This window comes from Melozone crissalis, unplaced genomic scaffold (assembly GCF_028551555.1).
Source record: "Melozone crissalis strain CALT ecotype California unplaced genomic scaffold, PUWL_Pcris_2 ptg000036l_1, whole genome shotgun sequence".
In the NCBI taxonomy this organism is placed as follows: domain Eukaryota; kingdom Metazoa; phylum Chordata; class Aves; order Passeriformes; family Passerellidae; genus Melozone; species Melozone crissalis.
This window is the reverse complement of record NW_026535814.1, coordinates 20,421,741-20,449,082: the sequence shown is the minus strand read 5'-3', so window position 1 is coordinate 20,449,082 and position 27,342 is coordinate 20,421,741. Positions and strand designations below refer to the sequence as shown.

At 44.0% G+C, this 27,342-nt stretch overlaps 1 protein-coding gene across 1 annotated transcript in view; it reads left to right on the top strand.

Moving 5' to 3' along the window:
- Positions 1–373: 373 nt before the first annotated feature.
- The window catches only part of LOXHD1 (lipoxygenase homology PLAT domains 1), a 152,712-nt gene continuing 125,743 nt past the window's right edge, over positions 374–27,342 (top strand). The window contains exons 1-2 of the mRNA XM_054283407.1: positions 374–449; positions 18,072–18,186. Coding sequence (XP_054139382.1) covers positions 374–449; positions 18,072–18,186 — 191 coding nt within the window. The remainder of the gene's footprint in view (positions 450–18,071; positions 18,187–27,342) is intronic.

Sequence of the window (27,342 nt, the reverse complement as noted above, 5' to 3'; positions counted from 1 at the left end):
GAGCGCTGCTAAAAGGGTTGGGGCGCAAAACAATGACATGAAAGAAAAGACTGAAAAGAACAAAACAGAAGAGGAGGAAGAGGGGGAGGAAGAGGAAGGGGAGGCAGTGGAAGAGGTAGCTGAGGAAGATGGGGAAGATGAAAGCCAGGAGAAAAAAAGCAAGAAGGAATCAAAGTCTGGGGATTCAGAGATTGATGGGGAGGTGAAGAAAAAGAAGAAGAAAAAATCCAAGAGAAGAGAGTATAGCAGTGAGGAGGAAGATGACTACGAGCGCAAAAAGAAAAAGAAGAAAAAAGGCAAAAAAGGCAAAGACAAGAAGAAGAAGAAGGGTGACAAGTCCAAGAAAGGAAAGATAGATGATAATTTTTTGGAGATGTATGAACAGGAGCTTCGGGACTATCATTCGGACTCCTCCAATGCCACGGAAGATGAATACAACAAAAAAAAAGGTCAGCTTAAACTTTCCCCATCTCCCCTCTTGAGCAGGCACTGTTGGCCCTTGTTGGGGTCCTTCCTGGGGTGCAGGCACTAGTTATTCCTACATGGGTCATATTTTTGTTAAATGTATTGTTAATTGTTTGAGGTGTCAGTGAGAGGTTGTGTCCGTGTGAGCTTTTCTGTTTACGGAGCCGCTTTGCCGTGCGTGTGGCACTGCTGTAATTACATTCTCCTAATTAATATTTGCATTGTGGGGCTGTGCAGGAGCTGCAATCAGCAGGCTCCCCCTGTGTAAGCAGGATCCGTGGCAGAGGTGCGTGGTCCTGATCAAGCAGAAGCAGCAGGAGCGTGCTGGGGATTTCAGCAACCAGAGGGGTGGAACACTTAGGATTGATGTAGAAGCAGGAGGTCCAGCACACCAGACCTCTGGCTGTTTTAAAGCAACAAAATCAGCTGGGGAAACATCAATATTAGCCTCTAAACCTTAGCACTGTGTTGTTGCAATAAATAGACCACTTGTTTCACAAGCAGACTGTACTTTGATTCAATGCATGGTGAGCTGTGCCCAAAGGGGCATCAGAGGAGGTTTGGATTGGACATGAGTAAAAAATTCCCTCATGGGAAGGCTTCTGAAGCCCTGGCACAGAGTGCCAAGGGCAATGGTGCAGTCTCCAGTCCCCGGAATGATTTAAAAGCCATGTGAATGTGTCCCTGGCGACATGGGTCAGCAGTGGCATTGGCTGTGTTGAGGCATGGTTAGACCCTGTGGTATTGGAGGGCTTTTCCAGCCTGAAAGATTCTGTGATTCTGCAACTTAAGGCTTCAGGTGACTCACTCAGTTTCAGGAGAAGACCATGATGTAGCTCTATGATAAAAAGACTATAGATAGGAGGATGATAGGAAGATTCACTCAAGATAGGAGGATGCTCCCAAGCACAGTGAGGTTATCTCCATGTCAGGGAGGTGGGCAGCAAAGAGGTCATGGATGCTGAGGGGTGGTAGCAGGAACCAGCACCTGGATCCGGGCGTGCCTGGGGCAGGACACTTCACCTCCATCACTGCTGGCTCCCCACCAGTCCATGAGAGTCACAACATGTGCTGAGAGAGAGCTGGGCGTGCCTGAGCAGTGGTAAAGCACTCCACACTCCTGGTGTGGGTCTAGCTCAACCACACATGGGGGTTGCTATCGTGGTGACAAATGGTTGGGACAAGAAGAGTTGTCCCATTCCTCTGAAAAGAGGAAAAAAGTTGTTCCATTCCTCTGAGGAAAAAAGTTGTTCCATTCCTCTGGGGCAGAGAAGTGAGTCCCTCACAGATATGCTGTTTTTAGCCCATGCACAAAACTGCTTCATTGTGATGGCCCCTGAGGGGCAGGGAGGCCGTCCCACCTCATACTACTTTTTTTTATATAGTTGAGCACTATTTAAATATAATTTATACAACATATTATAATTATATTATTATATAATTTAGAAAATCTATAATTTATATAGTTTAAATATAAATTTATAATTTAAATTATAAATTATAATCATATTATAAATATATAATATTATGTATTATATATAAATATTTATTATTACATATTATTATAATATAATTGTAATTAAATTTTAAATTACAATTTCTATTTTATAATATTAATTATATATAATATTATATATAATATATTATTGTATATATTTATATATTAATTCTATAAATTGTATATAATGTATATAATTAATATAATATAATATAATATAATATAATATAATAATATTATTCTATTCTATTATATTATATTATATTAATAAAATATAATTTGCACTTTTCAAAGACAGAAGCTCCAGCAAACATTTGTAATAATTTCTCTGTGCTCTTCTGATATCAGATATTGGGAAGAAATTCTTGGCTCTGAGGGTGGGGAGGCCCTGGCACAGGGTGCCCAGAGAAGCTGTGGCCGCCCCATCCCTGGAAGTGTTCAAGGCTAGGCTGGACAGGATTTCAGCTATTCTCTTTCCTGTGCTATTCTTACTATTTTGAATTTAAAAAGCAGGTTTTTTTGTGTGACTTATTTGGAGGCTGCTGCCCCTTTTCTCCCAAAGGGCCACTGAGTGAAATGGCTGGCCAGGCTCTGGAGAATTGTGTGACCTCTGCAAAAGCCTCCCAGAAGCTTTGGGGATGTCAGCTGCCCTTGGTGCTGGTGAATATTCAGCAGAGATATATTTCAGTCTGCAAGCTGTGATTCCTTTTGCTGTAAAAAAGAAAAGAGAGATGTTATAAATGTTTTATAAGCAGGGAGTTAATGGTGCCTGTGTCATCTGACATCCTCTTTATCTTATTGTATAAGCAAACAAGAGAAGGGATCCCCCCATCAAGTTCAATCGATGACTGAAGAACAAGGCAAATCCAGCTCCTGGGGACAGGGAAACAAAAGCTATCAAGTGACTGGGTGATAGTGCATCTGAGAAAATTAAAGCAGAGATAGCAGGTATTTTTAACTAAATTGCAGCTGTTGTCCATTCCTGTGATCATGGTGTTAATGAGATTGGTTATTTATCAATAAGTGTTGGCAAAGTTATTTCTAAAGTAGAGTAAGGAAGGCTACAGGGACACTTAATTGTGGCTTTTCAATGTTTGCAGGGGACTTTAAGAAAAGCTGTAGAGAGGCTTTTTTACCAAGTGCTGTAGTCACATGATGGGGGGAATGGCCTTAAACTTGCGGAGTAGGTTTGATTGAACATAAAGCAGAAATTACTCCTTGTGAGGGTGGGCAGGCCCTGGCACTGGTTTTCCAGAGCAGCTGTGGCTGCCCCTGGATCCCTGGCAGTGCTCAAGGCCAGGCTGGATGGGGCTTGGAGCAGCCTGGGACAGTGGGAGGTGTCGCTGCCCATGGCAGGGGTGGGACAGGATTGTGACAGTGATTGCACTGATTGCAGGGGTCTTAGGATGAGGGAAGAGACGAGAATGTTGACGCCATGTTTCAGAATTCTTGATTTATTATTTTATTATATATATTATATCAAAACTATACTAAAAGACTAGAAGAAAGGATTTCATCAGAAGGCTGGCTAAGAATAGAAAAAGAATGACAACAGAAGTTTGTGTCTGGGACAGAGAGTCTGAGCCAGCTGACTGTGATTGGCCATTAATTACAAACAACCACATGAGACCAATCACAGATGCACCTGTTGCATTCCACAGCAGAAGATAATCAATGTTTACATTTTGTTCCTGAGGCCTCTCAGCTTCTCAGGAGAAAAAAATCATAAGGAAAGGATTTTTCATAAAGTGTGTCTGTGACACTGGATGAGCTTTAAGGTCCCTTCCAACCCAAACCATCCAACAGTCTTGACTGCCAATAACACTGCAAATGTTTTGTGTAAAAAACATTTAGTCAGAGGAATCAATTGCTGTAGTTATCCAGAGAGTGTTCACACAGCTCCCAGGCTGCCCAAACCACCATTAAAGCTTCTACAGGTGACAGATGCCTGAGGTTCAGGTCTCTTTCAGAGACAAACTCTTTGGAGCAATTTGCCTCTTTTTTTCTCTCCATACCTTTCTCTTGATATCTCAGGTCTTGTCTGTGATGGGGAAGAGTGAGACTGGCATGATTATTTCTCCTCCCACTCACGTTTGTGGCCATAGAATTTTGAAGGAGGGGACGAAATGTCCCTATCTGTTTTCTGGGTGACTCCTGCCGATGTCATGGATATCTCAGTGCTGCTAGGAAGAAAGAAAATGTTTCTCTTTCCAAGCATGGTTTCATGCTATTAAATGCGTTTTCCCTCTGGCTGAATCAGTAGCTGCCACCTTGGTGAGCCCAGGCCCAGACATGCACAGGGTGTGACAGATGGTGCAAAGCTCCTTCCTGTCCTGTGTCACAGCAAAATGCTGATGGCTCAGGAGAAATTCAAGGTTCCTTTTTTATATCACTTCAGAGAATACCAATCCATTTTTTGGAGGTCCTCGTGATGGTAAATTACTCCATTTTTCTTTTCACTCCTCCTTTTTTTTCTTAACAAGTTTCAGATACGAATATTATGGATATTATTACGCGTATTATCAGTAAGTGGTGGAATCACCATCCCTTGAAGTGTTCAAAAAATGATGTGGATATGGCACTTAGGGACATTAGCTGCTGGTGGGCTGGGCAGTGGCAGGGAATGGTTGGATTCAATGATCTTGGGGGCCTTTTCTAACCTGAGGAGCTCTGTGATTCTCTGCTGCTTTGTCCTTCTTCACAATGGGTCAAGCTGGACTTCAGTGATCTTAGCAGTATGAAAATCATAACATGAAGAAATCTACTCAAAAAATGCATGTTTTTGTTAATGTAGCCTCAAATGGTGATGGAAGGGGGAGACAGCCCCTGTTGATTTGTAAATAGATATGCAAGCTGCTCATCACTTCCTTTGATGTGCGCCATTGGATTTATTGTGTTACGTTTATCACACCATACTCGTGAACCTGAAAAGGGCTACACAGAAAAAGCATTCAGGACGTGCTGAGTTTATGGCTAAGTTCTGTTTAATGCAGTTTGGCAGCAGTGGAGGAGGCAAGTGCAGTGCTGTGGCCAGCTCTGTCCCTGCCCAGAGCTGCAGTGATGCCTCTGCAGACAATCATCAGTTGCAGCATCACCCTGTGTGCATCCTGCACCCACGGATCTTCCCCAGCTGAGGCTTTGATTAATGTTCTGAGTCAGGATGAACAAGGACTCCTCTTTGGAAGACAGGTATTATTTTTACTCTTTGGCACTAAAATGAGCTTGGGTTTCAGGCATAAAACATTCTGAGGAGAGCATTGTGCCAGGGGCAATTTTATGTCTCGCAATCCATTGGGAGATGCAAACAGTGCTGCTGAGAGAAGGGGGTTCTGAACACCCCTTGGAGTTATGGATGTCATCTGCTTGCTCTCCAGCATCTCCCACAGCTGCAAATGACCACAAAAAATATGTATTTCAAAAAGTTTAGATTAGTTTTAATGTTTGTTAGGTGTTTGTGAGTACATGCCCGGAATGGAGAGGACTTTGGAACTATTTAATTGGGTCTTCCTAATTAAAGTACCTGAAGGGAGCCTACAAGAGAGCTGGAAAGGGACTATTTGTAAGAGCCTGGAGTGACAGGACAATGGGGAATGACTTCATACTGAGAGAGGGTAGGTTTAGTGTCACCCTGATTTTTTAAAATTTTCTAAACCTTCTGATGTTTACATTCTTGTAACAAACTTCCTCACACATTTTATGTAAATTAGTTATTGTTTTGCATTCTTTTATGGAGGAGGAAGAGAAATTTGATGGACTGTTGGCTTATCCAGTGTCATTGGAGAGGTGTCACTTTTGGAAATCTATAAATGTTGGAGTCAGAAATTAAAAAGTCTCTTTTACCTTGAAAGAGCAGCGTATCCACGTTGTGTTATTTCATGTCCTGTAATAACAGTTTAGAGTTAGATGTTAGGAAGAAATTCTTCTCTGTGGAGGGGGTGACACACAAGATCTCCCATGAAAGGGGGCAGCTTGGATGGGGCTTGGAGCAACCTGGTCTAGTGAAAGGTGACCCTGTCCATGTCAGGGAGCTTGGGACTTGGCTGTCCTTGAGGTCCTTTCCAACCCAGGCCGTTCTGTGATTCTATGAACTATCACAGAAATTCACTACTGTGTGACAGAACAAGCCAATACTAAATTAGTTGTGATACTGAAGTGTTGATTAGTTTCAGGAGCACTTGAAAATAACTTTTATGTTGGTGCTAAAAAGTCTTTGTGCTTGTCTGTTAGACACCCCTGCTACACACCTGTGTATTCCCACTGGAGAGCTGAAGTTGCCTGGAGGTGTCATGCTGGAACTGGGCCTTACAAATTGGAAATGAGTGATTAAAATGCTGGGAGAGGGGCTTTGAAAGGAATCACAGCAGCTCTTCGTAGCCCATAATGAGCCATCAACTTGCAGCAGGGATGTCACTAGTCACTGGTGTGGAAAATCAGTGTCATAAAGCAGATGAATGCAAATAAACCTTTTTGGAGCAAGCTCTTGCTGGTATCTGGAGGTTTGCAGATGTCACCTTTCCTTTGCAGGTGTGGGTTTGGCCAAGTGCAGGCACAGAGCTGGGGGGAGCAAGCACTTGTGCTCCCCCACCTCTCCCTCTGCCAGGGCAGGACCCCAGACATATGCAGAATTCATTCTTGTTAGGCACACATGATCCGTTTGGGATGGCTCAGTCCAGCTGGCAGCCCCAAAAACAGCATCCAGGAGCAGCTGTGGGTGCCAGGCTGCCAAAGGCACGGCGCAGCTGATGTGAAACCCACACCCACGAGCAGGAGCCGCAGCTCCCCAGCACTGCTGCTCTGCTCACACCCAAAACAATCAGCTCTGAATGGAGCGCTGAGCTCACTTTTATGGAGCTCAGTTTCATACCCTTGATTGCCTGTGGGTACCTTTTAAATTGAGTGTTTGAGTTTGGACTTGAATAGAAAATACTGAGAGTTCCTGGAGAGGAGCTGAAGGAGCTGGCACTGAGAATGGATGTTAAATGCAGATCAGTATTTTCTGTCCTGGATCATCTACCCCCAGCCCAGGTATCCCACCAGTCTGGATTCAGTTTTCTATTCACTTATCTATACTTGATCACATTAGAATAATTCAAGACTATTTGGGGTTTTTACCTTTCCCTCTTCTGTTGTATCCCTCGTCCCTTTTCTCTTTTTTTCCTTAACAGCTGAGATTCCTTTGTCTTTAAAACATCCAATCTTTGCCTGGGTAGTTTTTCATTCTCTGGCTGCAGAAAGAGAACTGAGGAGATGCTTTTGCTCACAGGTACATCAGTTCCTCTAGCAGTACATCAAATTCCAAGTTTCAGGACTGCATTTATATTTTAAGGATCATTAGTTTTGTTCCCATTTATACTTTGTTAAATATACATCTTCTAGGCCCTTTGTGAAGCTGTTTATCATCCTGTCCCTGGGAATTTGGACTAATATCCGAATACTGTTCCATTAAAACAGCAGAATTACATCCATCAGGATGGAAAGTCTGGGCAAAAAATAATACTGAGCTACAAGTGGCTAAGCACAGAGAGGGGGCCAGGGCAAACCAGTATTGTATTCCAGCCTGGGACAATCCTACAGCCTCAGGTGAGGTGGTTTATCCAGCTGAGCCCCAGGAAAGCCAAGAGTCATGGTGGGTTTGGTGTCAGGAGCCTCTGATCACTGCTGGGATGCGGTGTTTTACTGAGGGTTTGTTTTAGATATCAAACTTGCAATCAGGATGTAAATTCCAGATTCACAACATGTTTATGTCTGGTTAAGGCCTCCTCTTGGCTGGCTATTGCTGCTCCAAGAAATATTTATTTATTTATTTATTGCTAGTGCCTTGCGGGTGCAGCTATTTCTCCAGGCATTGTCAGGGGTGTTTTTCTTCCTTGCAACACAGTGACACAAATACCTGAATGGCAACACTTAAAGAAAGACTGAAAATAATAATTGTGGCTTTGGTTGATGGATTTACGTGCACTGCAAGACAGGGTGGAGACATATCACCGAGGAGTTGTGCATTGTTTCTGTAATTGAATGTGACTGTTGCAAACCAGGTCTTTTTGGCACTTTGTCGCCTGATGTTCAGAAATGTTGTATTTTTCAGCATCAGTTTGGAGGTCTGCATTTTATAGACATCTGTATTGCAGTAGTATCTCAATCAGAATTTCACTCTGAACTGTAAGTGTTAATTAAGACATATTTGTAAAGAAGACAGAAGTAGGAGGAAGAAAGACTAATTTTTTTTTAATATTTCTTTTTATGGTGCTATTTGAATAGTAGAAACTCTGTGCAATGACTACTTAAGTTGGGGAGTTGCTCTTTACTCCTAGAATCATAGAACCCTGGAATGGTTTGGGTTGGAAGGGACCTTGGAGGCTACATAATTCCAGTACCACCAGACCAGTTTGCTCAAAACCTCACCCAACACCTAACCCATAACAACATCCAACAGTGCTCATGTAAATATCAGTGACATGCATAACTTGTATTTATTATACTGGCGCTGTTCTTCTATCAGGCATTGTTCCCTGCTTAGACCAAGCATCAACAGGAAACACAGCTAGAAATCAGCTCCAAATGAGCTGGTTCCTCACCCCAGAGCTGCCAAGGGTGCAGTGTCCCCTCGGGCTTGCAGCCAGTGTTCCTGCTGTGGCATGGCTGTCCCTGCTCATGGTGGCCTCACCTGCTGGTGGCTTTGCCAGCTGTTGACTCACTCAGTGGCTTTGCCAGCTGTTGATTCAGTGGCTTTGCCAGCTGTTGACTCGGTGGCTTTGCCAGCTGTTCCCTCCTGAACACATTCCTGTTGGATTCAGCGCCTCAGGCCAGGCAGTTTTGAAAGGCTGTTGATGTGGGTGTGTTTTTCTCTGTGTTTTGCTCTGTGAAAACAGTTCAGCCATTCCCCGGAATAAAGGCTGTGAGAAATGTCTTGCCCTGCTCATGTCAGGGAACATCCAGCACCTGCAATGCCTCCAGGCCAGGGATGCTGGGCAGGAGTGGGCAATAAAAGAATCTTTGGTGAAATTGCTCTTCCTCCTACCTGGGTATTGGGGTCAGGGCTGGCAGCAAGGAGAAGGTCTCTCCTTGGTCTTGGTTTTTCCCTGCCTAGGTTACTGGAAGAGGGTGGGATCTTGTTAGAGGGCTGGTGGCATAGAGCATAAAGCCACAGAATGGTTTGGGTTGGAAGGGACCTTAAAGCTCATCCAATGCCACCCCCTGCCATGGGCAGGGACACCTCCCACTGTCCCAGGCTGCTCCCAGCCCCATCCAGCCTGGCCTGGGACACTGCCAGGGATCCAGGGGCAGCCCCAGCAGCTCTGGGCACCCTGGGCCAGGGCCTGCCCACCCTGCCAGCCAGCAATTCCTTCCCAATATCCCATCCATCCCTGCCCTCTGGCAGTGGAAGCCTTTCCCTGTGTCCTGTCAATCCAGGCTCTTGTCCACTGTCTCTCCCCACATTTTTAATAAGCTGCCTTCAGGTAATTGAAGGCTACCAGAAAGCCACCCCAGACCCTTCTCTTCTCCAGCCTGAGCTCTCCCAGTGCCTTCAGCCTTTCCTCATAGGAGAGGTGCTCCATCCCCCTAATCAGAGACATGACAGACAGCAGGGAATTACTTCCAGCTGCATTCTGCAGGCACGTCGCTCTACCGCAGACTTTGTTCAGTGCTGCAGATAAAATCGATTTCATATTTTACCCAGGCTGTGCTGCACACCTCCCATTGGACAGAAATTTCTAATGTTCTTGTCAATAGTGGTGACGCAGAGGCACCCCATGTCCTGGCAGGTCTTTCTTGCCTCCAAGAGACAATGAAAGAAATGGAACAGGTTTCTGTTGTGAGTGTGTGTCTCCCCTGAGGCACAGTGTTTTCCTCCAACACAATTTAAGCTTGAATAAAAAAGATGTTGATTGCTAATCTAATTCTACTTTACTGTTCCAGCAAAGAACTAAGGTGGTTTTTCCTGGTAGTGTTCAGGCAAAAATACTCTTTTAAGTGGTAGCTGGAGCACCAGATGAATCAAGTTTGGCTTCCTACATTGCATGAGAATGAAATGTTAATTTTTATAATAGTTGATTAAGTAAAACACACTCCAAACCGTGACTACTCTGACTGTGAGAACAGGCAGGATAGTTTTCAGCTTTGGATTTATATTTTAAGAGATAAATGATATTTCAGAGTTCAAGATAATGATACTTGTGAGTACCAGCACTAAGTCTGCTTAGAAGAAAACCTCCCTAATTCACGTCCGTGACAAAGTCTCAACATGCAAGATGCTATTAATTCTGCAATTCCTTGTATAAACTATGAATAGCAAAATGTGTAACAGTGTGCAACCGATCCAAATATTTGTGGAAAAAAAATCCCTCTCTTTTGCTTTGAATAATTAATTTGGCATCCATGCCAGACTCAAAAGCTTCTTTCCATGAAGCAAATAAAGAGCAGGCAATCTCTCATAGAGTGTGGGGCCCAAATCTGCTCACAGTTCTGAGGTACAAATCCAAAGCCATTGTGCTTAAGTCAATGGAGTTAGTCAGGATTTGCTTCAGAGTGAATGAGATGAGAATTTGACTCATTTTGTGTACGACAAGAGATTATTGCACAAATTGCAGCTCACTAAAAACAAACAGGCTGCAATTTAAAAGGCTCTTCTTTGTGGTGGGTAAGGATGGTCCCGATTAAACTGCAACCATCATAAGTATTTAACTGATGTGTTCACATGCAGAGAGCATTGTTTTGTCAAACATAACCTATAACAGTCAGCACAGACCCTTAAAAACTTCCAAGTATTTTGCATAAATGTCAAGGTACTCTTCAGTTGCTCCAAGACAAACACACTCCAAAGTGTTTCAGGAGAAGCCAGAGTGATTGGTACTTTGCATGAATCAACATGAAGTGAATATTGAGGATAATCAGTGAATTCCCAGCTGGAGGTGCAGCCAAGTGCAAACAGCCACTAGTGCTGCTGAGGCAAATGCATCCTGCCAAACAGAAGCATCTGAAGGTAGCTCTGAGAGCCACAGCTTCCAAGCAGTTGGTGTTGATTTGGGCTTATACTCAAGATGAGTAACAGAATCCCAGAGTGGCTCAGGCTGGGAGGTGCCACAGTGGGTCTCCTGGTTCCATCTCCTTGCTCCAGCAGGGTCATCCCAGAGCACAGGGTACAGGATTTTGTCCATGGAATATCCCCAGTGAGGGAGATTCCACACCTTCTCTGGTCTCTGTTTCAGCCCTTGATCACTGCACAGTGAAGTTCTGTGATGGTGTTCACAGGGGTCTCAGGATGAGGGAAGAGACGAGGATCTGACTCCATGTTTCAGAAGGCTTGATTTATTATTTTATGATATATGTTACATTAAAACTATACTAAAAGAATAGAAGAAAGGATTTCATCAGAAGGCTAGCTAAGAATAGAATAGGAAAGAATGATAACAAAGGTTTGTGGCTCGGACTCTCTGTCCAAGCCAACTGGGCTGTGATTGGCCATTAATTACAAACATCCAACATGGGTCAATCACAGATCCACCTGTTGCATTCCACAGCAGCAGATAATCATTGTTTACATTTTGTTCCTGAGGCCTCTCAGCTTCTCAGGAGGAAAAATCCTAAGGAAAGGATTTTTCATAAAAAATGTCTGCAACAAAATTCTTCCCCATGTTCAGATGGAGCTTCCTTCTGTTTCTCCCTGCTCCTCTCGTTCCATTGCTCTGCATTACTGAGAAGGGACTGGCCCATCCTCTGGCATATCCCCTCAGAAACCTGTGGGTTTTGCTTTCCTTCTCTCTTTCCCAAATTCCTCACTATCTTTTCTGTCTTATTTCACCTGATTAATCATTCTAGTGGCACAACCCTAATTTTTTTTCCTCCAAGGGACAGTCTTGCTAGACAGAAATTAGGCACCAACTCAGTTCTTCATATTCACCTCATGAGAACGTGACCTGACAGGGCCTGCAGTCACTGCCACAACTGATGCTGAGCAGTCCCATGTTGTTGGAGTCCGAAAAACCTGAATTTATCAGCCAAAGCACTCTTCTGTCCTGGAAATATTCCTTTCTTGGGCCGCTAAGGGAAGTTTCCATGCTCTTGGCTGAAGTGTCCCAGTATGCACTTGTCAGTGTTTATAGTTTTACAGTAATTTTAGGAGTAATTTTGAAGCAAGTGTTTCTCAACTCTCATCATTGAATGGATGGATTTATATTAGCCCACTTCACATTTATCATCTCCTCCTGCAAGGCAAGGAAACGGGTGTGAGTGTTTCCAGCAGCGATGCAATGTAACTTGAAACTGATTTTATGCTGTCTGTATCCTGGGCTTGAAATGGCCATTTCTGAATGCTTGTTTTCAACAAAGAAAGTACTGTCTGTAATTTCCTTTATTGAGCTTCTATTTGCCTGAGAAAAGCAGTAATGGGTTTGCAGTTGGTAGCAAATCAGCCCTGTTTAGCTTGCTGGAACTTTCACCAGCTTCTGAAGGCCTTGTGCAGGATAGCTGAGCAGTGGAGTCAGCTGGGGATTCAATATCTACCAGAGGAGATAAGTGAACTAAATTCCGCTTGATTGAGATAATATTTGGAACAAAAGAGCCTGTATCAGTAAGCATATTAAAGCTCTGTATTGACTCAGCCTGGCCTATTGGGAGAAAAGCAAGATTTGGAGTCTGGGCTGAAAGTCAGTCATTCCCATACTAACACTTTAGGTTTCTGCAACTTGGCCATGATCTGAGCAGTCAGAATAGACTCACTTTGACCTTGAGGAAGGGTTGTTTGCCACCTAAATCAAGCACCCCGATGTAGGAGTGTTCCTGTGGGCAGAGGCCCATGCATCATGATGATCAGACTGGGGTCCAGGCCTTGCCCTGGTTGTCTCCCTCTGGGGCTCTGCTGCCCAGGGGCTGCCATAAACTTCATGAACTTCATAAACTCAGCCAACATTGCTAGGAAAAGCAGTAAAGCATACTACAGAGTGATTTGGCTTGGAAGTGACCTTTAAGAATATTTAATTCCAAACCTCTGCCACAGGCAGGGAAACTCTCCAGTGGAGCAGGTTGCTGCAAGCCCCATAGCAGCACCTGAATGCTGGCTTCATGACCTGACCACTTAGGTGAAGACCTTTGGGAATCTTGCCCATGCCTGAATGACCAGTGAAAGTATCTGGAGACATGGGAATGTCATGGTTTACATCTTATGTTTGACCAAGAAGGAAGTAGGGGCATCATAGGCCAAGAAGCCTCTGCCAAAGCACATCTCAGTAGGTTAAAACAGCAGGAACATGTAAAAGGAGTTGGTTTTTTGCATCCCAGAAGCCAAAAGTTACTGCAAAGCTCTGAAGAGGCACCATGTAGGAAAGTTTTGGTGAGCATTAGTGCCCATGATCTGGAAAATAATAATGGGGGTGGACCCTCCATGAGAACTTGGATCTTATGAGTGATGGAGAGTATGAAATACAGGGACTCAAAATTGAAAGATTAGAAATATCATGAAGCCATTCAAAAAAGAAGTAGGGAGCTTGATTGGAAGATGTATGAAATTTACACGATACCTAGGAATTCAATTTCTGTATTTTCCTAATGTTCTTTTTCAAAACTGAAGCACTGAAGTAATAAATTTGATCCTTCTAACCTAGATGCCAGCTTTGGTTAGATAACTTCCACAGATCCCTGTTTCAAGCTTTTAAGTAATTTCAGTTTTGTCATCCTAAATCACTAAATACAAGATGTTTATGCTTGGGATTTGCTAGCACTGGACATGTTCTTTCAAAGCCAGAATATCCAATTATTCAGGAACAAACTTGAGGGTGGTTATGAAATGTCACTAACCTATGGTTTTTGTGGAACTATATCATGGGTGCTGTTCCCAGCAAAGGGGCTGGGGTACAAAATGTTTATCCCCGCCCTAGCTCTGCCTTTTCTGTCTTCTGGGCCCTCAAAGTACAAATATGACAGCTGTCAGGGTCTGAGAAAAAAAGTATTGAAAAAAATGCTAAGAAAAGAAACAATCCTGAATCTATACTGCTGAGCTTCCATGCCTTTGAAGGAAGTGGCTAAATAATCTGCATTTTTCTCCTGCCTTTTGCAGGAGCTGGCATCAATATTAGCATTAAACTTTAATTTTCTTCCTGCAAAGGAAATTATGGGCCCTGCATCCATGACATCACTGTAAATCTGGGACATCATGTATTTGCACAGCTGGCCATCCAGCTGTAGTGCTGGAAAAGAGGTGGCAGGGCTCCTTCCCCCTTCCAGCAGTGCACTGTAACATGTGTCAAATGCAGTGATGTGCTGATATCATCAACCCAAACCCTCCTTTTGTCCCTCAGTGCAAAGTTAATTAAAATGGTCTTAACCACAATGTATGCCTGGTAATGGCATGAGCTAATCAAGCAGGCCTCAGCACATCTGTCCTGGTAAAAACTACTCATCCATGTGCTGCCTACCCACTGCAGTGCATGGAGGCTGATTTTGGGGCTGTGAACCTAAAGGGCAGCCCATCTACTCGGGCTGTCACTGTTTTCCAACTGTGAGACTCCCATTGCAGAAATCAGATGAGGGATTTGATTTTTATGGGAGGGGGGGAAATTGTGGCTTGGTGGTGGACATTATCTTAGACAATGCCCCTGTATCCCATCACCTCACCTGCTAGGGATTGAAAATTGATTGACAATGTCTATCCCATCACCTCACTTGCTAGGGAGTAGATAATTTTCTACAGCTTCAGCAAGGAAATTAAGATTGGTTGTATAGATGAGGTGATGTCAATACCTGCACAGGTGCAGCAGACCAGCTCAAGAAAATTAGTTCCACTTGATGGGCAGGTTTAGCATGGCAGACTCTGTTAAATGGACATATAACCGAAAAGTCCTAGCACTTCTCTAGCAGTAAAAGAAACTCATTAGAAAAACTGTCTGAGCTTTTGAAAGGTCTCTGGGAACTTACAGATTGTTGTGATGGCTCTTTTTTTCTCTTCTCACATGAAAAATGTCTGCATGCCAGCACAAAATTGAACATGACTTGACTTCACCCCTGAAAACCAGAACAGGGGCAAATTTTGCTTAGACTCTGTGATGAAAGAGGAGACAATGCCTAAACATCCTTCTCCCTAAAAAACCTTGGAATCATGGAATCACTGAAGTTGGAAAAGCTCTCCAAGATCATCAAGGATCACCAGCCTTTGACCAAACACTAGCTGTGAGCTAGACCAGGCATGAAGCTTGCAGAGGGATGCTGAGCTGTAGCTGCCACTTTGGCAGTGCCCATAGCAAGCCCTGACATTGACAAACACTTCCACGGCACAAATAAAAGTCATAATACTCCTTGAGACAATCAGGCATAAGAGGCTGGTCAGGATGAGCACAGCAATATCCTCAGGTGAGCTGGCTGTTTCTGAAGCTGCAGCCCCAGCCTGCTAACGGTTAATGCAAACACCTTCTCTGTGAAAACACTGCTCATGTTTATTACTCATGTGCACGCTGTGAATCCTGAAATAAACACTGGCAGGAGACCTTTCTCCTTTTTAATGCCTTTATTAAAAGTGATCAGCTCAGGTGGGGAGAACCGACAGGTCCTCAGTCACACAGCCACTGCTCCCAGGAGTGACACAAAAGATGAGGAAGAGTGCAGTTCTGTCCACTGGTCTGTGGCCAGAGCTGAGCATTCTGTCCTCATGAGAGCATCACAAAATCCCCTGCTTTTTGGTTCAGCATTCCAGGTCCTCTGTCCAGCCAGCATCTTTTAGGTTACGGTGAGGGGTAAAAAGGCCTTGGCAGATACTGGATTCTGTTCCTCACATCTAGTCATCACTTTGATTCATCAGTTTTGTGTTGGCTTGTTGTTTTAGGGGTTTTTGGCTAGGTTTGGTGAGCGGTCTCTCCCATTGCATGCTGGATCCGATATCATTTGCATGCAGACTCGATGTCCCTTCCCCTTCCTGGGTGCCATCCTCTAGGAAGCAGCAGGATGTCACTTGACAAAAGGGGAATTCTTAACCATCAACGACAGGTGTTGATGAAAACAACAGGTGATAACAATAACAGTTAGAACTCCACCCTGGCAGCAACTGGCCCAACCTGTTAACTCTGCAACCTTTTAAAAAAATGGGCAGCTGTTCTACTCATAACAGTTCCCATATTCTTCCCAGGTTTTTTGTTTTGTTTGGGTTTTTTTTTTTTTTTTGTGGTTCTTGTTTTTTAGGGTTTTTTTTTTTTTGCAAACAAATCTCCTCTTCCTTTGAGCCTGCAAATGAAATACACCAGCCCAAGGGATGCTTAAAATGTTCTGAGCACAGATCACAACTTCCTGCATTTATTACAATAATGTCCCCTTTCCTGTCCTATTTATATTCATGGGAAGGTGAGATTAGGAAAATATTGCACTTTTTTTTTTTTCTCAATGCAATAGAGCTGATGGAAATAAAGAATAGTTTTTAATCAGTTTTACATGAGCGCCCTGCATTTTGCTCTTTTGGTTGAAATGGTGATTAAATTTCTTTCTGATGATGTTTTGAGGGAAGAGTGTTATTGTGGAAGAACATTTGATGCTCAGAGCAGAGTTACAATATATTTTTTGTGTCTTTTGAATAAATACAGAATAGAATAGAATAGAATAGAATAGAATAGAATAGAAATAGAATGGAATAGAATAGAGTAGAACGGAATAGAATAGAATAGAATAGAATAGAATAGAATAGAATACAATACAATACAATACAATACAATACATATGTGAATAGAATAGATTAGTGATGTAGGGATGTAGGGAGGGAGAAATGGACACTAATAAAAATATGTAACTGTTCTGATGCACCCATGAAGAGGGACATTTTTGCAGCATTAGTTGTGAGAAATCCCATAATTAGCAGTCAGTTTGTGCAGGATGAAATGGTGAAAGTACAGCCTCTCCTCTAGCTGATAGGTCTGAGGTTGAGATGCCATCACTAGATCATGAACATCACGTTGTCTGAAGCCAAAAAGGGCCATCAGGGTGTATAGCTTGGCCACAGGCAAGGCTTTGTAATTTCTTCCAGTTCCTTCTCTGTCGAGCCAACCAAGACATGTCCTTCAGTAAAGTAACCTGTTTTCAGGCCTCAAGTCTTGTTCTAACATCACTCATCATCCTAAGAAATGTATGTCTGACTACAGAATTATTGTTATTTCAATCTGTCTAACTCTGCCTTTTGGCCATTGGGTCTTGTGATGCCTCTTGAGTAAAAGGCACTTTTTAACTTGTGTGTCTCCCAAGAAGACGTATGTGTGCGTAAATAAAGCTATCACTCAGTCTGCTACTTGGGAAGATAAATAGATAGAGCTTTGAGATTCTGATTTAAGTGTTTTCCTACCTATTGTCAGGGGGGTTAGTTTGGGTATCAGGGAAAGGCTCTTCCCCAGAGGGTGCTGGCACTGCCCAGGCTCCCCAGGGAATGGGCACAGCCCTGGGGCTGCCAGAGCTCCAGGAGTGCTTGGACAATGTTCCCTGGGATGCACAAAGTGGGATAACTGGGGTATCTGGGCAGAGCCAGGAGCTGCACTTGATCATCCTTGTGGGTCCTGTGGGAGAGTGGAAAGATTGATGCCCTGTTGAGCGAGATTTTTTGGGGCCTTCCAGGTCTCTTCCAATTCAGGACACTCTGTGCTTCTCCTCACAATTTACCATTTTGTCTTTGGTAAAATCTCCATAACAACCAAAATGCAAAATTCCTGGCTGTAGCTATGTCCCAGCTTCCATACAAATATCTTATCAGAGCAAACAGGAAAGAGTGCATTGCATTGACATGTGCATAAATGAAAAGTGGCTCAACAGCTTTAACACTTCACAGAAATTCATCTGCTCTATGTAACACATGCTCACGCGTTGTGGTAGGGGAGGCAGCATGTTCACAGAGAAGTGTTTTATTTGCAGCAAAGTCCATCCTAACCCAGACCCTCTCTGCCCATGTAAGGTGTCTCCAGCAGTTTTGTTTGATGTGATGATCTTCAAGAGCTGGGTTCACTATGCCCTGTCCTAGAGATGGGTTTGTTTGGGCAGTGGGTGCATAGATCCATCTCTAGGTTGTGTTTACCAGCTCAGGTTTGGTGATGACTTGGATCTACAAAGGGTGAAGGCTCTCTCCTCTTGTCCTGATGTTTCTTTTCTCTTTCCACAGTGTACGAGGTGGTGACAGTGACAGGAGATGTCCGGGGAGCAGGAACCGACGCCAACGTCTTTGTCACTCTCTTTGGAGAGCACGGCATCACTCCCAAGACTCATCTCACCAGCAAGTAAGTGTCTGAAAGGAAGTCTGTATCTCTGAGGCCTGCTCTTCAGGGACTGTGTTAAAGCATTTTGATGAAACATAATATCGTGCTGATGGATATGGAGGGAATAAATCTATACAGTATTTTAAGATCACCAGGGAAATCTGAATTTTTGCCATTGCGTATTTCGTACCCAATCCGTCGCAAACCTGCATTCCCTTCTGTAGGTGGAAATCCATGTTACATAAGGCTCATATTTGCAAGGTGTGGGGATATTTGCTTTTCTTAGAGCTTAATTTTGGAGCTCCCAAATTAGGAGCTGAGCATATTCTTTGCTTGTTGAAGTGGGCATGATGGGCTGTATTCCCATGCCTAGATCCCACAGAGGTCTGCATGCTAGTCAGGTACAGACAGAAGCGTCCTTGAATGATTCTGAAGAGTAACTCAGTGGGTTTGAAGTAATGCTGATAGATAACCACCTACAACCAGCCATAGGAAATCTGAGGCAAGCAGAAATGGAAGAATTTAAGCTGACTCCTAATTTAGACTGCTTCCATCCTATCTGCTGTGTGCCTTGCTGCACACCACTGTAGTTGCACATCACTCTGGTGGCCCTGCTCTATTTTCCTCCAGCTGATGTCAACACCAGCCTATGGATGCGTCTTCTCATTCCTTATCAGCATGTTGAACTTAGTGGGAGCCATATTTTATAAGAACCTATTAAGATGCTTTTGACTAAATAGCTTTTTTCCTTTTTTTAATTAAATTTTTTAATTTTTTTTTTAAATTTACAAAATGAGCATCAGGGTCAGCAGGTGCTCATTTCCCATGAAATCAACATGACTTTTAACAAAGTACCAGCTCTGCATGTACTAACTTCCCCTTAGTCAGGCAGTTGCACTAAGATAAATCAGAAATCCCTTCTCCAGAGGGTTTAGGAGAGGCTGTGTGTCTCTGTTCTTATTGTTTTGGTTTTCTTGAAAATGTGTTTCAGAATTATTAATCCTGTGCTAATGTCACACGGTAACTTCACATTTTCTCCATTTCTACAGCACCGACAAGAGGTACCTGCAGCTATTTTAAATTTTACCCTCAAAAGAGCTTCTCTTCCCAGTGAAACAACTCAAACATGAGAGTCTGTAAAGAAAATGATATGGGAATGGTAAAGAAAATACATGAAATTTCAGCCCTGTTTGCCATATTTCAAATTCAGAAACCAGAGCTAGGTGAAGAGTTATATTATCCCAGAATTTCTAGAAACACCAGGGAGAGTTTTCTGATTGTATATTTTATGTCTATGTGAAATGCTTTGGTTTTTGTTGTGTGATTTTCATCCAGACATCCCATCAAACTGAGAAAGTGGAATGCCATTTTCTTTGATGTAACAGAGAAGGAAAATGAGGCAAGGAGCTAAAAGGGAACATGGTTCCATTGCAGGTCAGTGACAGAACTGGAAGCAGCAGCAGCAGCTCTGCTGGGGATAGAGCTTGTAGCCTCCAAACCTGCCCTGTAGTATTTGGCAAAGCCATCAAAGCAACATCTGCTTTCCAGGGAGTTGTCCTGTGGTCAGCATTTACATAAATAGCCATTTCATTGGGTAAGCACTCGTCTGCTCGAGGCTATGGGAAGAACACAAATATTACCCTAAAAAAATTAATAAATAAAATCTATGCCCTTTAGAGAAGTCAAAATATGTCCATCAGCCGTGGCATTAAACATGCTGCTGGCTGTGCAGGTGGTCTTTGCTGGAACTTGGATTAATGCCTCCTCTTTCCTCCTGCTCTCACCACTTTTATTTTGCGAAAGGGAAAAAGAAAGGACACACAGAGATTATTTTAGGTTGCAGCAGCAGCAGCTCCCTGAGCTTGTTTAGACCTGAGTTAGCCTTCTGGGCTTGGTCCCTGTTGCTGCAGTGAGCAGATGGCTGAGGTGTGGAAAGCAAGGATGAAAGGAGCCAACCTTGTGCAGTTCAGGGCTCTTGAAACTGGTCCCATAGGAGGTGACCGCTAGAAATGCAACCACAGCTTTCCACTGGGGGTTTCCCAAACATCAGCAAAATTTCTGTGTCTCTAAGCAAAGTCTGGCACTTTACAGTGCTCCATCGAGGAACACTGAGAAAAAAAATCTAGTCTGGACCTAGGAGTGCCTTCAGACCTGCTTAATTGATAGTCTTGTCTCCTAATTATGAAGAAATAGTGAAATAGTCAGTTTGGCCCCCTCCTCGCCCAAACTTGTTATGCAGCTTTGTGAATATGGCAAAAGGATGGAATCTCATGCATCTTTCAACTAAATGTTTACAAGAGTTCACTTATGACTGCAAATGCATGACATTTTATAGGTGTTTACATTTCCCCGTGTATGACAGACAGCTAAAATATCATGCATTGCCTAAAGATGGTACTACCACTTCACCTTCTGGTTAAAATGGGTTTTTTCCTGTTTCTTTCCTGACTGTGTGCTGGTAGTGAAAGACATGACTGTCCAGGTCTTTTTGTCATGGGCTGTAAGGGGGAAGACATGGCAAGCTGATGAAATGTTGTGTGTTTTTAACGTTGGCCAACAATATGGTAACTGTGAAAGACACAAATCTTTGCCATGACTGGTCAGGAGGAGCATCCATTCTGGAAGTGACAGCACTCAAAATCTGAGCCAAGAGCTGAGTTCAAAACGGGAGGCCTACGAGAAAGGACCTGGAGTGACAGGACAAGGGGGAAACTGCTTAAAAATATCAGAGGGCAGGGTTAGGTGAATATTAGAAGGAAATTCTTGGCTATGAAGATGGTGAGGTCCTGGTATAGGCTGCCCAGAGAAGCAGGGGCAGGGATACTCCAGTCTTGGTTGGAGGAGTTTGGAGAAACCTGGGCTAGTGGAAGATGTCCCTGCCCATGGCAAGGGGTAGAATGAGATGGACTTTAAGGCCCCTAAGGTCCCTTGCAACACAAAAATCTTGTGATAATGTGATTTATTTTGGAAAAGAGGTTCAGGCAAGTAGTTGAGTGCCTGGGTGTGGCTGGGATGACTCTCCATTTGCAGTCTGCCTGCTGGTTTGGGGGGACTCTATCACTGGTGCTGGCAGAATGCTGCTTGGGCCCAGAAGCTCTTGGCAAAATCCCACTTCAAAACCCAGCTCATGCAACTCTTCAGTTCCCCATCTGCCACCCTGCAGCAGGTACAGCTCAGCCAGAAGCTAAAAGCATCACCACAAATTAATTTCTTTCCATAGGCGCCATCACGGACACGTGGGTGAACACCAAGGTTTTACTTGGTGACATTTTGACAGCTGTCAAAACTTTTCCCACAGATGTGAATTGATCCTCTGTGATCCAACTCTAAGCAAAGAGTGCTCCACAGTATTTTATTTCTCCATTTTCATGTGCTTCCCACCAGGCTGAGGCTGGGGAAATAGTACAGCACTCAGCTGGGAGTGCCACTGCTGGCTCATTCACAGTTTTTAGTCCAAATCCATCTTTTTCTTACTAGTGTAACTTTTCAGTGTTAGGCTTACTTGGTCCAGTTGGAGACCACTGCAAATAATATCACAGAGAGGTTTTTACCTTGAGAAAAAAAAAAAGAGGAAAGAGTTAAGGGAAGATTTAGCAGCTATGGCAATGTGGAAGAAAGATGAAATAATTGGTGACAGCTGGCTTTCTACTGAACTTGATGACAATACAGAGGATTTTTTAAAAATTTCTGATGCCGAAGACAATTAATTGGCAGTCACTTGTACCTGATCTTGGGTGACTATACAGAGGTTTTCCTGTTCCTTAAGCCAGCAAATATGAATTGCAGAGTATGTACAGGGTAGTCTTTAGAAGATGGTAATGCTTGTAGCCTTAATACAGTTAAGGTAAAAGCCCAGTGGAAGAAGATCTGATTTTGTTATTTAACCTCTCTGGAATAAATGAATAAATACAGGAAAGAGAGCTTATTTACTCTGAGCAGTTAATATAATAAGCTAGGAAGGGTTAGGCAGTTGATGCAGAAAGAGCAGTTCAGGTTAGGAAGGGAACAAACCCCAGGTGCAGAGAGGGAAGGATTCTCACCTTGGTGCCAAAGTGCTGCTTCAGTGAGGAGCTGTGATCCTTTTCCTTTAGTGCCACGGGAGGTTTCCCATTTTACAGCTGTTTATGTATCTGACTGTGCCCTGATTTATGTCTGTACAATTCTGCAGCACTTTCAGTGCTCTCTAAAGGCTTAATGGTCTGGGACAGCATTAAGTAACAGCACATTTTGGAGTCCGTATTCACTTCTGAAAAAGAAACTAAGTGGGAATTTTTTCCCTCTCTCTTGCTCAGCCTTATTAGCCAGCCCATGTCTAGTATTTCAGGAATAAAATACCTGAGAGAGTGCTTAGACTGAGGTGTTGAACAACCTAAATAGAAGAGTGGGTATAACTGGCATCTGTATAAATTATAATCCACCAGCAGCTATGTACACAGCAGCTGGTGGTACAGCTACAAGGAAGGTCAAGCCTTAGAGAGAAAAGCAGGATTTTGCTTAAAATAGCCAGACTTTTAAGGGAATTCAGCTGTTAGACCCAGGTCCCTGCTGATCAAGTGTCAGCTGCATTTGTCAGACTGTAAAACCTGGCCAGTTTTCCGCTTGGGATGAGAGTAAGGTGTATTCCTGGAACAAACTCAACCATTCTGTCTTGCTCAAAGCCCTGCCCCTATCCCAACTCATTAATGTCAGTCTTAAAAATGCCTGAGCTCATTCTCTTTGAAAATTTAAAAATATTTCTCCATGGCAAGGGGATGAAAGTTTTCAAACGACTAAAATTTACCTCAATCTGGCAAAGTGAATGTAATTTAAAATGTTATTTAATACTGGGAAATACTGAGCAACCTGTGCACTGTTCTTGGTGGCACTGTTTGCTTTGCATACAGTTTCTCTAGAAAATAACAGCCAAGCTGCAGGTAACAGAGACGTCCCCATGCACAGCAGTGGGGTTGGAAAGAAATTATCTTTAAGGTCCCTTCCAAACCAGGACATTCAATGATTCAATGAAGTTATGATAAAGCATAGCTAAGATTATCTAAATTAAACACCACGACTTTATTTTGTTTATGCAAATCACACCACCAAAGATGAAAATATCTGATATTAAGATGATGCTGCTCCATGCAGTACGCAGTGAAGGAGCACTTACTCAGTGTCTGTAATTAAGCCTGTCTGAATCTGTACCTGGAATGCTTATGGATAAGGCAGAGCCTGAGTGTCCTCTGGCACTTTGTAAAGTTTTGGGGTGAATTCAGACTCACAGGGTTTTGGCCTGGTGTTTGGCTCCTGGCTGTCATCCCTCTGCTACAGCCCTGAGCAATTCATCCCATCCAATTAAACCCTTTCAAGTGGGGCTGATTTTTTCACCAATTTTTTCAGTGCCCGCTGAAGCAGGATTCATTCTGCTGGTCGATAATGTCCTTGGTACAGACACTGACAGTGGCTGTGCTTTTCTGCTGGTTTCTTTTCCATCTGGAGTGGTTTTGGACGTCTGCTGCCTCACGTGGTACTCCCAGCCACCTCCTGACTGATGCTGTCAGCTTCATGACAGCAGCCTTGGCTAAATATTTGCAGACCAAACTCCCTGGAGTATTTGTTGCTCCAAGGAGGAGGTTAATGATGCTGCTATTGGACTCTGTGCTAAGAGCTGCTCTGGTTTGAACATATGGGGGATTTTTTTTTTTTTTTTTTTGTGGTTAGTTTGTACATGACAATGTCCTCTCTCCAGGAATGATCGATAGTGGATGTGTAGGAAGGGACAGAGGGATGAGGCCAACACATTGTCAGCATTTTTCCAATACCTTTTGCATCTTCTGACAAGATGCCATCTTAGCCAGAGGCCTGATAACACAGGTTCACACAGCCTGTAATGTGTATTAGACAACCTGAGGATGAGGGAAGCTGTCTGTACTTTCCAGCCAGGAAAACAACAGGGACAGACCAGTGCTCATCCCTGACACCTTTTCATGGCACCCTTACAGTTGACACTAGCTGAAGGGTGGAAGGGAAATCCTACATGGAAACAGGACGTGAAGAGTGAACACTCTAGTAATTGCAAATATATGGGGGAAGGAGCAGGGTTCATTGTGTGGTTTTGGGAAGAAATTTCCTTCCTGTCCCTCTCAATTCAGCTCTGACACACATAAATTCTGGGGACAGCTCTGGGCCCTCAGCACAAGAGAGACACCGAGGGGCTGGAGCGTGTCCAGGGCAGGGAACGGAGCTGGGAAGGGGCTGGAGCCCCAGGAGAGGCTGAGGGAGCTGGGCAGGGGCTGAGCCTGGAGCAAAGGAGGCTCAGGGGGGCCCTTGTGGCTCTGCACAGCTCCTGACAGGAGGGGACAGCCGGGGGGGTCGGGCTGTGCTCCAGGGAACAGGGACAGGAGCAGAGGGAGCGGCCTCAGGCTGGGCCAGGGTAGGTTATGATTGAATATTAGGGAAATTTTCTCCACCAAAAGAACTGTCCAACTCCAGAACAGGCTACCCAGGGTGGTGGTGGCAGTCCCCATGCCTGCAGGGTTTTAAAAGCCACGTGGATGTGGCACTTGGGGACATGGGTCAGCGGTGGGCTTGGCAGTGCTGTGGGAATGGTTGGACTCGATGTCCTTGGAGGGCTTTTCCAACCCAATGATTCCGTGGTTCTGTGGCATTCTACACTGCCCACTCACAGTGCATGAGAAACTCCCCTGACCTAGCAGGTGAACCAAGTAGCATTTGTTTTTTCCTAGAGAGTGGCAGCCTTTAGGATGGTTTGGGCTGTATGACCTTCCGAAATCATCCCTGATACTCGGCTCCTCCAACCACTGCTAAACATCCATGGCAGGAGCAGGCAGACCTGTGGGCAGCATTTCAGGGAGATGCAACCAAGAACTGACTCTCTCTAATGGTTTAATGGAGCATTTTCAAAATTTTGTTTGAACTGACATGCAGAATAACACTTTGTGCTTTGTGCAGCCCTTAATCCATGGCACTTCTGCTGGCAGCTCTGTGTGTACAAGGCATTTTCAGGTAAAACACCAAATGCAAAGGCAGTTTAAAGGATTGTTAAGCAGGGATTCAAAGCTAAATTGGCTTAGGTTACTCCATCACTGCTGAAGGTCATTATTTTTATGCCTCTGCTGTGATCAGTATCCAGGTTTTCTGTCTGTTCTTAAGAACTGACCTGTGAAAAGGGTGCTGTTAGCTGATCAAAAGGGAAGACTATTATCTACAAACACTCAAAATTTCCATTTCAAATGTGACTTTTATTTAGGTGGTGGGTCAACTTTTTTTAATTTACCTTCATAAAAAAAAAATCTACTTGTACAAATGTTTGTTTTATGTACTTTTGCGAACAAAACTGCATTATAGAGGCTTTCTGGTTATCATCCCATCAAGAACTGGCAAAACTCTCATGGCACTGGCTCTGCTGTCTGTGCCCATGGCCTGCAGAGGAGATGAATGCAGGGATTTAAAAATGCTACGCTTGAATATGTACCAGTTCTTGCAGACTTTTAGCAGCACCACTAACCCAACCAGGGAACAAAGTGTTCTGAAGGATTGTACATTTGCAGAGCCACAAGCAGTGCAGCCTGCAGGCAATTACTCAGCTGAAAAAATCTGAAAACAGCTACAGATTAAAAAAATTAAATTAAAAAAATATATAAGAATGTTGTATACTAGTCTTTGATGAAGCTCCTTGGATGTTTCTTACAAAGCAGTTGGGAAAAATGCTGCAACAGAATATGGAAAAAATAGAGCTCCTAGAACCAATCAAATATGTCAAAATACACAAACCCAACCAAAACATATTTCTGGAGTTGCACTGGCCTGTTATTTCAGATTAATGACAGGCCTCCAGTGAAATTCAGAAGATCCTTGTGGTCTAAAATCCCTGGGTTTGAACCCAGTCAAGCCTGAACATTGCAAATTTAGTGCTGCAATTTCCAAGTCATATTTTTCCTGCATTATTTGTCACCAGGGCTGTGCAAGCCAGTGTGCCTCATTGTTTGGTGTAACAAGTTCCTTATGGTAACCTGGCTGTGAATGCCTCATCCTAGTCCTAGCCTGGACCAGACTCTGACACAGCCCAGCTGTAATTTCTCCTTTTCTTTCAGTCTTTCCTTTCTTTAGCCAATATTTCAGTGTAGCCACTCACTGTGGGATATTCCCTCACTCCCTCCCTCCCCACGCAGTGCTAGAAGGAAGGACTGGATTTTTCTTTCCCATTGATGCTGCAGATCCATCTCAAGGGAAGAGACTTGCCAGAACTCTTCCTACCCTTCGACAGCAAGGCTTCCCAGGGGTTTGACTCCTGGGCTGTGTCACGTTTTCCAATGCTTCCCCAGGCTGTTTAGGGATGCACTGTGCACCTGCTCAGTGCGCACTTTGGGATGCCCTGCAGAAGGAGGTTCGCTCCCCAGCATCCCCCCAGCAAACAAGAGAGCCCAGGAGCGCCACAAACCAGCAGCCAGTGGGACTGGGGAGCTTTGGGCTGATTATTCTCACTTAATACTTGCATGGCATCTCAGTAGCAGCCTGCAGCACTGCATCGATCCCCGAGCCAATGCGGGAAGAAGCTGCTGTCATTACGATGCTCATTCAAGCCTGACAGACTAATTGCCTTGCACTCGCTGGCTGCTTTCACTCCAGCAGCCAGCCAGGCTGGGGGAGGCTGAGCTGGGATTAATTGCCTCTTGTCTTCACGGCAAGGTTAACCATTTTAGCCTTTTCGTGCGCTGGTGTTGCGCCTGGCACGGGGTGTGAAACAGCAGAATGGACGAGGAGGAGGAGGAGGAAGGCTGGGCATGGGTTTAGCAGAACACAAAATGACCTGTAAGCAAGGCACACACAGGTCCTTCAGAAGCGTGAAGAGCAGCAAGCAAAGCCAAACCCCCTTGCTGGGATTATTAATATTCATTAACTTTCTGCTTGCAAACCGCTTGTCACTGTGGCTTTGGGCTGCTCCAGTGCTGTGGTTTCTTGTTCGTTTTAATACAACTTCTGGGTTTTGCTGTGTTTAATCATCCGTAGCCACGCTTAGCAGCCCAGGGGAAATGGGGGCCCATCAGGGAGGGCAGGTGGGAGAGGCTTCGTCTTCAGAGCTTTGCCTTGATGTTATTCATGGTGTTTTCGTGGAAAACACGAGCTCAGAAAAGGACAGAGCTGCTTGCCAAGGATGACGCTGCAGGCTAGAGGCAGAAC